General features: G+C 40.2%; 1 protein-coding gene across 1 annotated transcript in view; it reads right to left on the bottom strand.

Annotated features, from left to right (window-relative positions):
- CPAMD8 (C3 and PZP like alpha-2-macroglobulin domain containing 8) overlaps positions 1-14129 on the bottom strand; it is a 169017-nt gene that overhangs the window by 126497 nt on the left and 28391 nt on the right. Inside the window, exons 10-11 of the mRNA XM_043975621.1 lie at positions 9880-9988; positions 3480-3707 (exon numbers count right to left, since the gene is read on the bottom strand). Coding sequence (XP_043831556.1) covers positions 3480-3707; positions 9880-9988 — 337 coding nt within the window. The remainder of the gene's footprint in view (positions 1-3479; positions 3708-9879; positions 9989-14129) is intronic.

Genomic DNA, 14129 nt, shown 5'->3' with positions numbered 1-14129 from the left:
AGCTCTTCTATTTTCCATGATCTTTCAGATGTTAGCAGCTGTGGCTTAGCAATCACATCTGCTAGCTCTTTCACAGTACCTAAACACCTGATCTGGTCCAGGTTACTTGAATTCACCACTGTCCCCTGCCCTCTTCCTAACACGCTCCTGAGCTTCTGAATCCACCTCTCACAAGGTGCTTCACCTACTGCTCTGAGCATCCAGGCTTTTGGTTGGTGAGCCTTCATCCTTTTGAACTTGACCAGGCCCTTGAGATTGCTTTTCCCTGTCCATCTTCCTGATAGACTACTGGCCCTACTGCTGGCCCTGCTGCTGTCAAACCAACACTACCTTTCCTGGAAAGGACCCCTCAACTGCTCCATCACTTCACTCACCATTTCAAAACCTTCTTCCCCGGTCAACCTTCCCTATATGTGCAGTTGTCCCCTGAGAGAATACAAGTTGCTTAACACCAAGGACCAGCTTGCTTTTTGTTTTTTGTATCTTCCAGCCTTACCACAGTGCCTGGCACACAGTAAGAGCTGAATAAGTGCTTTTTTATTTACTCACTCATTAATTCACTGAGCATGACTATTTTCTATTTCCTTACTTAGGTGTAGACCCCTGCTCACAGCCCCTGGGGACAATGATCCTTGGGAGTTGAGAGGAGGCACCTATTTCCACTAGCAGTTACCAGACCTGGACTCCCAAGCTCACGCTTACTACCTTCTGGACTTGTAGGAAGTTGGGAAGGAAGAAAGGAAGTGGGAGCTGGGGAGAAACCACCATGAAAAAAAGGAAGGAAGCTCCCTGAAGAACACCTTAGCAAGGGCTGGCCATGTCGTGCATGGGAGCTGAGCTGCTGAAATCCATTCAGGCAGGACACTGAAGACCCTCCTCTTTTTTCTTCCTTCCCCTCCCTTTATTGAGAGGACAAGTGCATTTGCTTGGAACCTGATGCTTCTCTTGGGGCCTAGGAAGTGTTCACCCTGGTGTGCGTTTAAAATTTTGCTTTGCTCTTTTAAGCCAGCAAAAGTAATAACGATGTTAAGTAAAGGGATTGCTAAACTGTGTGCTCCTGCTTCAAATGGGGTGTTGAAGGGGATGACTGGGAATAAATTGCAACAGGAGAAATATTTAAAACTGTTCAGTCTGCCACGAGAAGATGTCTGGCAAAGGATCTCTCTTGGTTTATTTGAATAGTTTCCAGAGCAGAGATAATATGATCATTGAGGTTTCTCTGGTCCCACTAATTAATTCACCATACTCATATTTATCCTTAATTGCTTATCTGTATTTCCATCTTCTGCACATGTCTTTTTAAAGTTGGTAAGTTATCTGTGCATCTATATCTGTCTCTTCTGACAAATCCCATTTCCCCTCCCCATTAGAACTGCTTCCCTTTGTGTCTTTAGACTTTCATTCTTGAGAATCTATTATTCTTCCTGGGCTTTTCTCCCCCTGCCACATTTTGGTCCAAAGGATCTACCCATCTTTTTTTTTTTTTTTTAAGGCAATGGGGGTTAAGTGACTTGCTCACGGTCACACAGCTAGTATGTTCTACCCATCTTTAATCGGAAACTTTTGGGATCTGCTTTCTCCACAGCTAAGGTACTTGTCAGACTGAGCCAAGATTTCTTATCCTTCTCTATCACAAACTCTAAGAGACAGTGGTCACTTTTTCCCAAAGTTCCTGTCATTTTTACTCTGGCAACCAGCTCCTCTTTGTTTTTGAGAATCAAATCCATAAAAGAATTTCCCCTTGTTGGTTCCTCTATATTTTAAAATGAAGGGTGGAAATAAATTGAATCACTCAATCAATCATTCAATGATTCTATATCAGGCACCATAAAATTGGGTGAGAATACTCATATTGAATGAATCAATAACATATTGAATGAATGAATGAATCAATCAATCAATCGATAAAAGGCTTTAAATTAGGTGCAATGTTCCTGGTTAGTTTAGGATTTCTTAAAAGTCACTGGATGAAATGGAGTGTCTTGTACAAGAAGTATATTTGGATTTGTTGAGAACATTTGATTATGCCCCGTGGGGCTTATATAAAAACCAGCAAGTTAGTTTGGAACTGAGTATCTGATCATTTGGCAGCTTAGTCTGAAATTACCTATTACCATTTACCTGAAATTGGCTCTGGGTAGCTCACTTATCACCTTCAGTTTCCTCATCTGTAAAATGGAATAATAGCACTGACCTCACATGGTCATTGTAAAGATCATATGAGATAGCATATATAAAAACACTTGCAAACCTTAAAATGCAAAATCAATGCTAGGTATTATTGTTGGCTATGTACTGTTGGAGACCTTCCAGGCAAGTCCCTGAGAAGGAATTTCTTAGGCGTGTTTAGGAGTGGGGAGGAGAGGAGCTTGGCCGCATTCTTCCACCATGACCAGAGGAGGGCCTTGTGAACTCTGGAAAACACTAGATTTCGATTCAGGAAGACCTACGTTCAAATCTTGCCTCAGACACTTATTAGCTGTGTGACCCTAAGTGAGTCATTTAAAGTTTCCTTTTTTGTAAAATGGAATAAAAATATAATAGTACCTATCTCCCAGAGTTGTTATTAGAGATCAGATGAGATAATATCTGCAAAGTTATTTGCAAACCTTAAAGCTCTATATGAATGAGAGCTATTATCATGACCTTATTCTGGCTTAGGACCTTAAAATGTCTTATAGGACAGTCTCATGAGTCTAGGGTGGTTATTGGATATGCTGGAAGGCAGTGCACTAGACTAGGTGAACTTTTAAGGTTCTTTTCATCCTGTGATTCAATAAATATAGGTTACTGAATATAAGCTACACCTTTGAAAATAAAGTCTATTTAAAGTGAAAGTATGCCCTAAAAATAATTACTAAGTACTCAGCTTTGAGGTTTTTACTCTACATTTCTTCTCATTCAAGGAATGCATTTTGTTCTGTTTTAAAATAACTTATGCTATCATTTGATGTGTGCTATGGTGTTCAGCATATACTAAAAATGTGGTTATGGGTCACACTCGGGTTTTATAAGAGATAACTTTGGGAAGGTGGGAAAGAAGAAGAGAGGAAGGAAAGCAAAGCTTCTATCTACAGATTGTATCAGAATATTACTGAAGGGGGCAGCTAGGTGGCACAGTGGATAAAGCACCGGCCTTGGATTCAGGAGGACCTGAGTTCAAATCTGGCCTCAGACACTTGACACTTACTAGCTGTGTGACCCTGGGCAAGTCACTTAATCCTCATTGCCCTGCAGGAAGAAAGGAAGGAAGGAAGGAAGGAAGGAAGGAAGGAAGGGAGGGAGGGAGGGAGGGAGGGAGGGAGGGAGGGACGGAGGAAGGAAGGAAGGAAGGAAGGAAGAAAGGAAGGAAGGAAGGAAGGAAGGAAGGAAGGAAGGAAGGAAGGAAGGAAGGAAGGAAGGAAGGAAGGAAGGAAGGAAGGAAAGAAGGAAAGAAGGAAAGAAAAAGAATATCACTGAAGACAATAGCAGGAACATACCTTTCCTCTGTAAGGCAGACCGGGTTTGAACTGCTTTCTGGTGTCCTTGCTGTATCTGATCTCAATGAGCTGTTTCTGCACGGGGGTAGAATCATCAAATGTCACCTGCTGACTGCCATCAACACTGGTCACCGTTGCCCAAATGTTGACAGTGCCTCGAAAGTGCTCTGGGACATCTGCTGGCATCATGTCCTTCACACACACGTCAAAGACTGCGGAGCCGTGTATCTGCACAGAGAGGCGGGAAGGAAAGAATATGTATTCAAACAACATTGGGGGAAATTTTCCCATTCCTCCAGGCTTTGCTACTTTATTTCTCTTGGCAAGGAGGGGCTAAGCAGAATGTCAAAACCAAGTGAAACCCCAAGTGAAACATCAACTTACAAACATAAAACTTTAATCAAAAAACTTGGTTGACAGGATTGGTTTGTTTACAGCCAGAGTTTTATTTAAGCCATGAATAGGAAACCTCTAGCCCAGAAGCTGGACTCTGGTATTGGGCTCTTTTATCTAGCGAACTTGTTCATACACCAGAACACGATAATTCTGCTGGGTCTGAGGCCTGCAAGAAAGCAACAGGGCTTTCAGGCTTTAGCAACAATATCCGGAAACAATACCAGAAGGGAATATTAGATCTCTCCCCTGTAATTGTGCCACTTATGTGATTGTGAACTCTGACGTTCCCTTCTTTGTTCATAATCTCCTGTTCTTCAGCTATTCCCTCTACCTCACTTCTCTTAAACTGATTCATTCTTCTGACTGGGACTTTTGGTCCCTCCATCCTTCTCTTCCTTGTTTCAGCCTTTAGTCTTCTTTTAAAAATAATAAACATTTTTATTTATAGTTTAGAGTTCCAAATTTTATCCTTCCCTGAAGTGGCAAGCAATCAGATGTGGGTTTTGTAAAACATTACCATGGTAGTCATTTTGTACAAGAAAACTTGATAAAAGAAAAAAATGAAAGAAAGTGAAAAATAGGATGCTTTATTTTAGTTTGTGTTCACTCAATATCAGTTCTTTCTTTGGAGGCGGATAGTCTGTTTGATCATTAGTCCTTTGGGATTGTCTTGGATCATTCTATTGTTGAGAATAGTTAAGTCATTCACAGTTCCTCATCAAACAATATTCTCTTGGTTCTGCTCACTTCACCATACATCAGTTCATACAAGTCTTTCCACACAGCCTTTAGTCTTGACCAGTTCACTTATATACTGTCCTACCCCTTTGGATCTCTTCTTCTGTAAACCCAGTGCTAAATTTCTTCAGTTATTTTAGCTTACTCTATTTAAAAAAAATTGTGTGTATGTGAGGCAATTGGGGTTAAGTAACTTCCCCAGGGTCACACAGCTATTAAGTATCAAGTGTCTGAGGCCAAATTTGAACTCAGGTCCTCCTGACTCCAGGGCTGGTGCTCTATACACTGAGCCGCCTAGCTGCCCCAGCTTACTCTATTTTAAGGTAACTTCCCACCAGCTCTCTTCCATCCACCCATAACAATTCCTCCCCTTCCCATTTTTTACTCCTTTCCCTAGTCTTGGAGTTTATTTAGCTTATTAGTTCCTTATTCCTCATTTTCTCTAGTTACTGAATTATTCCCTTTCCCCCCCTCAGTTAAATAGTCAAGAAAAATCCCCTTTTCTCCCCTACCCTTCACTTTGTTTTGTACATTAGGGTTTTGGGTTTTGTTTTTTGTTTTGTTTTGTTTTTAGCTTCTTTTCTGTGCTTTTTTCTAAAAGGGATTTCTTTGCCTTATTCTCTTCATTTTTAATCTTCACTTTCTGTCTATTCTAGACTTTTGCTCTTTGACTCCTTGCCCTTTTACATTCTTAGTCCTTCTTTAGTCTCTGTATTCCTTATGGAATTAAAATTTCTAAGGTACCTATTTTGAGTTCCTTCTTCTAAACAGTATCTATGTTATTGCGTTGTAGGTCTTCCACCTTAGTCTTTTTTTTCTGTTATATCCACTCTTAGAAATACCAATTCCTCCGGGGCAGCTAGGTGGCTCAGTGGATAAAGCACTGGCCCTGGATTCAGGAAGACCTGAGTTCAAACCTGGCCTCAAATACTTGACACTTACTAGCTTTATGACCCTGGGCAAGTCACTTAACCCTCATTGCCCTGCCAAAAAAAGAAAAGAAAAGAAAGAAAAGAAAAAAAAGAAATACCAATTCCTCAAGGTGATAGAAAGGATATTGTCCCATGGTAGATTTTCCTGTCCCTAACTGTACAGTTCCTCATTTACCTCCACCCTCCCCATGGCCATTTTTTCCTATTTGCCTTGAAATCTCCTCCCTGGATCTATGTCCTCCCACTCTTTTGGGTGTCAGTTGCCTCCAGAAGCTCTGATTACCCTTCTCCTGAGGCATATTGAACAGTCTAAACTCCAAATCCCTGCAGATTATATCCATTTCTCTTTAGAAAATACCCCTCAGGGGAGCTAGGTGGTGCAGTGGATAGAGCACCGGCCCTGGAGTCAGGAGTACCTGAGTTCAAATCCGGCCTCAGACACTTAACACTTACTAGCTGTGTGACCCTGGGCAAGTCACTTAACCCCAATTGCCTCACACAAAAAAAAAAAAGAGAAAAAAAAAGAAAATACCCTTCTTCTCCCATAGGAGAATTCGTCAGTGGTATCCCCTCCTGCACTGAAATAAGATTTCTCTCTTTCCCTCTTTTTCAATCCCTCCCTTTGCCTAAATTCTGAGTCTCCTGGACTCTTTCTTTCCCAGGAGACTAGCAGGAGTTATTTTCCTTTCATTGTTACCCTTTGACTTGAATTTAAAGCATCACATATTTCCTTCTATCTTCTTTTTCCCCTGCCCCCTTTTTATGCACCCTCACATTCTTTAATTTAGTCCCACAAAAAACAACAACAACAACAAAAACGCACTGATTCACCTGTAGGTGGTTTGCTGGGAGGTTTAGTCCATGATGTTTCAGGCTTAATTTGTCCACCATCACTTCTATTTGACTTCTGGGCAGCTAAGTGGATAGAGTGTTGGGCTGGAGTCAGGAAGACCTGAGTTCAAATCTAGCCTCAGACACTTACTAGCTGCGTGACCTGGGCAAATCACTTAACCTCTGTTTACCTCAGTTTCCTCAACTAAAAAATTGGCATAATGATAACATCTACCAGTCAGAGCTGTTGAGGATCGAATGAATTAATAATTGTAAAGTGCTTAGCATAGTCTCTAGCACATGCTAAGTGCTATATAAATATCAGCTGTTGTTGTTGTTATCCTCTTGCATATAATTAGAGAAAAAAATTGTAATGTCTCTGTAATTTTGTTGTTGCTGTCCTTGATGGCTGTATTTTTTGTCCTTATATTTCTGTTTTCCGGAGTATGTGAGGAGCAAATAATTTCCTCAGATCTGGTTTTCTAGAATGTTTCTATTGCCTCTTTTTAAATGAATATCCATCTTTTTTCATTAATAGTTAGGATCAGGTTTACAAGTTTGGTCATCTTGGGTTGCATATTGAAGCCCTTTTCTCTTAGGAAAATATTATTCCATTTCCTTCTGCAGTTTCTCGTGAGTATATAATAATCTTGGGCTATTGAAATTTCCTTTCCTTTAGATTTGATTCAACATGATTCAGGCTTTCTTTCCTTGATATTTGCTTAACAAGATATTTTATTTAATGCTGAAGTTCTGGAATTTGATGAAATTTTTAGGTGAGTTGAACTTGGGGATCCTCACTATGGAGTCCAGTGGATTCTTGAAATTTGTACTTTTTCCATACTTCTGGGCACTTTTCTTGAGTGGTTTCCTAACGTATAGCATTCAAGGTTTGGGGGTTTTTTTTGGTCATCATTTTTTCCTGGAAAATCTATAGTTCTTACAGGAATATAGATTTAAAGCTAGAATAGACCTTAGAAGCCATTGAGTCCAACTCCCTTATTTAAAAGATATGGAAAATTTTTTATAATCATAATTTGGTATTATTTATATAGTTTAGTTATATAATTTATGTTTATTTATGCAATAAAATAATTTTATTATTAAAAAAAGATATGGAAACTAAGGCTCAGAAAGGTTAGGTGACTTGTCTAGGGTCATATAACTAAGAAAGTGTTTGGGAACAAGATTCGACATGTCTTCTTTTTTTTTTTTTTTGGTGAGGCAATTGGGATTAAGTGACTTGCCGAGGGTCACACAGCTAGTAAGTGTTAAGTGTCTGAGGCCGGATTTGAACTCAGGTACTCCTGACTTCAGGGCCGGTGCTCTATCCACTACGCCACCTAGCTGCCCCTCGACATGTCTTCTTGACTGCAAGTCCCAAACTCTATTCACCACATCACCCAGTTGCCTCTCTGTGTTTTTTCAAGGTCAATTAATACAGCTTGTATAGGTATCAAATGTTCTTCCTATTTTATCATATTTTGCTCTAATATTTCTCATTGTATCACTGCAGTTTTTACAATCTATATCTGCTATTCTTGATTTCAAAATATCCATCATTTTATTCAGGTCCCCTACCTTTAATATTGCATATAACCTCACACTTTAAAAACAATTTCTGTTCCCCTTTACCTTAAAATTTCTCCACTTAATAGTTCATTTTTTCTAATTATATGTAAAGATAGTTTTCAACATTCAATTTTGTAAGATTTTGAGTTCTAAATTTTTCTCTCTCCCTCACTTCCCTCCCCCCTCCCCAAGACAGAAAGCAATCTTATATAGGTTATACATGTACAATCATGTTAAACATATTTCCACATTAGTCATGTTGTGAAAGAAGAATCAGAACAAAAGGGGAAAATCATAAGAAAGAAAAACAAAACAAAACCAAAAAAAAAGTGACAACAGTATGCTTTGATCTGCATTCAGACTCCACAGTTCTTTTTCTGGATGTGGAGAGCATTTTCCATCATGAATCTTTTGGAATTGTCTTTGATCATTGTATTGATGAGAAAAGCTAAGCCATTCATAGTGGATCATCACACAATGTAGCTGTCACTGTGAACAATGTTCTCCTGGTTTTGCCCACTTCATTCAGCATCAGTCCATTTAAGTCTCTCCAGGTTTTTCTGAAATCTCCCTGCTCATCATTTCTTATAGCACAATAGTATTCTATTATATTCATATACCACAACTTGTTCAGCCATTCCCCAACTGATGAGCATCCCCTCAATTTCCAATTCTTTGCCACCACAAAAAGAGCTACTATAAATATTTTTGTCATTTTCCTTTTTTTTCCTTATCTCTTTGAGATATAGACCTAGCAGTGATATTGTTGGATCGAAGGGTATATGCACAGTGCCCTTTGGGCACAGTTCCAAATTACTTTCCAGAATGGTTGGATCAGTTCACAACTCTATCAACAATGCATTAGTGTTCCAATTTCCCCACATCTTCTCCAACATTTATCATTTCCCTTTTTTCTCATATTAGCCAATGTGATAGGCATGAGGTGGTACCTCAGAGTTGTTTTGATTTGCATTTCTCCAATCAATAGTGATTTAGAGCATTTTTTCATATGACTATATATGCCTTTAAAATTTTTCTAATTGCTTTTGTGTGCAAGAGGGTGTAATTCTTTAAAGACGAATTCCTAAGGACCCCAAACCCCTAACCCCTATCCCAACCCCCCTACTCCATTTTTCCCCATGACAGTAGGAGTTTGCCTATAAAAGGGAAAAGAGACTTAGAATGATATTTTGAGGGGATGGAAAGATCAAGGAGCCAGTACATGAAGAAAGATGGAAGGTAAGAGAAAAAGAGAGAATGACGGAAGGGGCACACTGAAAGAGATAGCAGCTTGTTTGACTTAATTCAATTGCATAAATATTTAAGTGCCTACTATGTTCATAAGGCAAAAATGCTGTTGATCTTCCTCCAAAACTGAAGCAAAGGTGGAAAGAAGGCAAGAGGGAAGTTTGGGGATCAGCTAGCAGGGTTTTGAGGTGTGTAGTAAGAGAAAAAAGGTAGCTAAAGGAAGATGGTCTGAATTTTCCTTCTTAAAGCTAACACCTCTATTTGTGTCTGAGGGGCCCCCTGTTGAGTGAGCTCGAGACTACCCTCAACCAATCAGCTTGAAGCACTGTGTAAGGCAGTTGGTTTTGTCAGTTGGTGGTTAGAATCTCGTGAGAGGTGACACCCTGATCTTCCCTCTAGTGGGGTTAGGGTTTTCTTATTCTTTCAGAGACACTTGTTCTCTCTTTGTTAACCTCTAATATATTTTAATAAATGTTTAATACCTAAACTGTTAAACTGTTGTCCTAGTTAGCTTTCCCCACACAGGGTTCAGGTAAGGTGACCACACACATTTAGTTTTACCCGTCACGTCTTTGATCCTCCCTCCTATCTTTTCTGAGAGCTTCCCCAGTTAGTCATTCCCCTCCTCTAATCTTCAGTTTCTCTCTTTCTACTGCTCTCCCACAGCTTGCAAATTTCCTTACCTCCATAGTTCTGAGGACAGGGTATCCAACTTCATGTCTATAGTAGCCCACACCATTTATAGTCATGTTAATCATTAATTTCCCAGTTACTGGTTTCCCAAATGTATACCTAGAAAAGAAAGAAATGAAGTACTTATTTTGCAGAATCAAGGTCACCACATGTAAAATACTCTGGAAATCCTTCAATACTTTAATGGATCAGATCACAAAACCATGGACTCTCAGATGTTGTTTAGTCACGTCCATCTCTTCATGACCTCATTTGGGGTTGCCTTGGCAAAGATACTGAAGTGGTTTGCCATTTCCCTTGGTTCATTTTACAGATGAGGAAACTGAGGCAAACAGGTTGAAGTCACTTGCCAAGGATCACATAGCTAGTATCTATCTGAGTTCAGGTCTTCCTGACTCCAAGCCCAGCACTGTATCTACTGTGATTCTCAGAACTGAAGGGAAACTTAGAAGGCCTTTAATCCTTGAACAATGAAATTCCCTGTACGATATACCAAACAAGCAGCTTCCATACTTTGAAGGCATCCAGAGAAGGGAATTCCACCACTTGCTGATGTAGTCCCTTGGGATGGTTCTGTAAGGAAATTTTTCTTTATATCAAGCTTAAATTTGCCTTGAAATTTCTACCCACTGTTTCTAGATCTGTTACCTGAGGCAAAGGAGAACCAGTCTAATCTCTCATGGTAGATACACACACACACACACACACACACACACACACACACACACACACACACACACACTACCCTCCACTCCAAGAAATTAGTAAGCAGGTCATAGCCCTTCACTGCTGCTTCATCGAGGAACCGGCCTTTTGAGGCTGTGGACCCTTGACAAGCTAACAGGTTAATTTGCAAAATATAAATTGCATCCTTGGCTTTTATTGTACAGTCACTACTAGAAAATTTCTGTGCTGAGTTTTGAATCTCTGTGGCATTTTAGATAATGTTGGTTTTGTGCTTTTGTTGCGTAGAACAGAAGAAAATCCTATCAAAATAAACCTCAAGGGTTGAAAAAAAATAAACCAAATGTTTCTTTGTTTCCAGCTCATCAATGTCTTTCTTAATATATGGCCTCTAGAATTGAACATAATACCTCCCAGTATGGTGAGATCAGGAGAGAATGCGCTGGGATGCTCACTCCAACACACACTCCGGACATCATTCACATACATTATTCAGGTTAGTGGCACCTGTGAATTTTTTATCTGTCAAATCACATTGATAATACTATTTTGTGAGAAAATAATGGGGTTCTGGGGACTCAGACGCCCCCCCCCTCAACACACACACAAAGAACTCTGTCTGGTTTTGCAGGGCCAGCCCAGAGTCAGGAGAATTTCAAAGGAAATGTAGATACACCTTCCTAACTAAAGGAAGTTAACTAAATTAAGACCACCTTCAGGTCATGTCAATCAATGGACTTGAATGCTACCAGCCAATTAGCTTGGAGCAATGTATAGGGACTGCCTCTCTTCCTGACTGCAGGTAGCTTCTTCTCTCACAGGCACAGGAACTTACTCTTTTTGGCCTAAGACTCATAGGTGAAGGTGCCTTTCTCTTTCTCTCTCTCCCTCCCTCCCTTTTCTCCCCCCCCCCCCCCGCCTAGATTCTAGCTAGGCTTTTCTATCTTTCAGAGCCATGTGTACTCTCTTTATTAATATCTAATATACTTTAGTAAATACTTAATGCCCTAAAACTGGTGCTAAAGCTTCTAATTTATAAGTAACAACTATATTAGAAACCCCAGCTAATTTTCCCTACACTTGGGACAGAAATAGGTGACCATATTTAATTTTACACTCCACAATTTTAAGGTTTACAAAATACTTTACCTAATTATTCCATTTGATTTGATCCTCACAACAATCCTGGAAGGTGGGTGCTAGTATCACAGCCATTTTACAGATGAGGGAACTGAGTCTGAGAGACACTTGCTCAGAATGACACAACTAGTAAATGTCTGAGACTGGTACTCAGGTTTTCCTCACCTCAAGTATGGGACTCAGTGAGGCCAGTGCTTGGCACATAGTTGGCACTTAACACATGTTTGTTCCCTTTCCTTCCCCTTCATTCTTCCCACCATGACTGAAAGAGAAGATGGATTGGTTGCATGGCAAGAGGGGAGAAAAAATAGGTAGCACAAGTACTCCATTGATATCCTCAGGATATCTAAAGAAAGGCCTTTGGCACATAGCAGGGGCCCCCAGTGGCAAACTTTTAGGGAGACACGGACAGACACAATACTCATGATCTGGATCACTGGAGGGATCATCCAAGTCAATGGGTTCATCACAGATGCATTTGGGTATCCCACTGTTGACTCATATCGAGCTTACAAGGCCACTGATTTGTTTCAGATGAACTCCTGTCAAATACATTTCTTCCATCTTGTATTTGTGAAGATGATTTTTTAAAAACCAAGACTAAGACTTTCTATTGATCCTTATTATGTCATCTCCTTAGCTTAGGTTAGATTCAACATAATTGTCTTCAAGTATAGTTTGGATCCTGATTCTACTATCTGCTGTATTGGCTTCCCCTCCCTCCATAAATCTGATAAGGCATACCCTCTATGCCTTTAACCAAATCATGAATAAATATGCTACAGAGCACAGGGCCAAGCACAGATCTCTGGAGCACCTCACTACCGACTTACTTCCAAAGTGACGATGGTCATGCAAGGTTATATTTGGGTTAAAATTATTCAACCAGTTCTGAATTCATTCAATTATCCTATTTTCTGGTTTTTATCTCTCTAGCCTGTCCATTGGAATGGCATAGAACTTTGTCCAATGCCTTCCTTTGATCTATGTAAGCTATATTTAAAGCCTTCCTCTAATCTACCAGTCTAGTAAGCCTGGAAATGAGATCAATCTTACATGACGTATTCTTGAGGACTCTTTGAGATCAGTGCTTCCTTTCCTAAATGATCACTCAGTGTCCCTTTATGATCTGTGAGTTCTTCAGTGTGGATACTTATTCCAGCAGGAATGACTCACCCACACCTTCTCATCCTGGTGATTCTTATCCAATTTCTTTTATAGTTCCTCCATGGAGGTCCCTTCAACGTGCTGAAGGTTTTCCACTAGGTCTGGATACATTTTAAAGGTATCAGGAGAGCTCCTTGGCTCCACATGACCAGCCCACCTCCTTTTCCAGTTATATTTCCTTGATGATATCCCTTATCCTCTTAATTGACCAAGAAAAGGCAACTGCAGTCTAGTAGATAGAGAAGTGGCATTAAGGTCAGGAAGAACTGGGTTCAAGTGCTCTCTATGAATTCACCATCTCTCAGTGCTCAGGTAACACTCTGTGACTCTTGGTTATACAGAAGGAGCCAGTCTACATTGGCAGGAGGAGTTTCCTCCAGCAGGGAAACTACAGGTCTAATACCCATCTATGTCTGTCCCTTATTTCACTTTGAATGCATAGATCATCACTGAAAAGATGCTGCAGCCCATTCGAACCTCTCAGGTATCTATTTCCATTGCTCTGGGGTCACCCACCCCCTTTATTTCTCCCACTACAGCTGTTGGAAGTTTTGTAAATGGGATAACATTGGCATTATCAGGTAGTCTTTCAAAACAAAACAAAGCAAAGCCTCTCTAAAGGTGAAGGACAAATAATATTTTTTCATAAGCCCAGACACTCTAGTCTACTGCTGCCTAGAAAGTTGCTGCTGTTGTCCTTCTTGATCACCTTTCATCAGGGCAAGTGCGTTAAATAGTTAACTCTGATCAGCTACTTGTATCTGAGTCTTGTGATAGACCCACAAGGGATTTTGGAGAACATAAAAGGCAACTGTGACCAGAATCAGAAATTCCCTAGGGTTCACAGAGCCTCTTCTTGCAGACCTCTAATGACAAGGAGCTCATTACCATATAAGACAACCCTTGGGACTGACCTCCATCTAAAAGCTCAGATGTGTAGCTCTTAGGCTACATGGGCAAGATCTGTCACAAACACTCAGACCCTACCCCCTCCATGTGTTCTATGTCCTCATTTTCCACTTTTGAACAATTTTAAAGATTATTTGGAAGGGTTTTCTATCAAGGTCAAGTCTTCCTCCCTACATCATCCATACATTGCTTCTGGCTTTATTCTCTGGGGTCAAATGCACTCACTTATTCCAATGACCCAAAACAGACCATTCTAGTTCATAAAGAAGTTGGTGATGTCCTTTTACTAACCTGTGACATCATACAAGTCTTCCTTCAGCAACAACTTTATTAGGAAAAC

This window comes from Dromiciops gliroides, chromosome 1, assembly GCF_019393635.1.
Source record: "Dromiciops gliroides isolate mDroGli1 chromosome 1, mDroGli1.pri, whole genome shotgun sequence".
NCBI lineage: Eukaryota > Metazoa > Chordata > Mammalia > Microbiotheria > Microbiotheriidae > Dromiciops > Dromiciops gliroides.
This window is presented reverse-complemented; position numbering and strand designations above follow the sequence as displayed.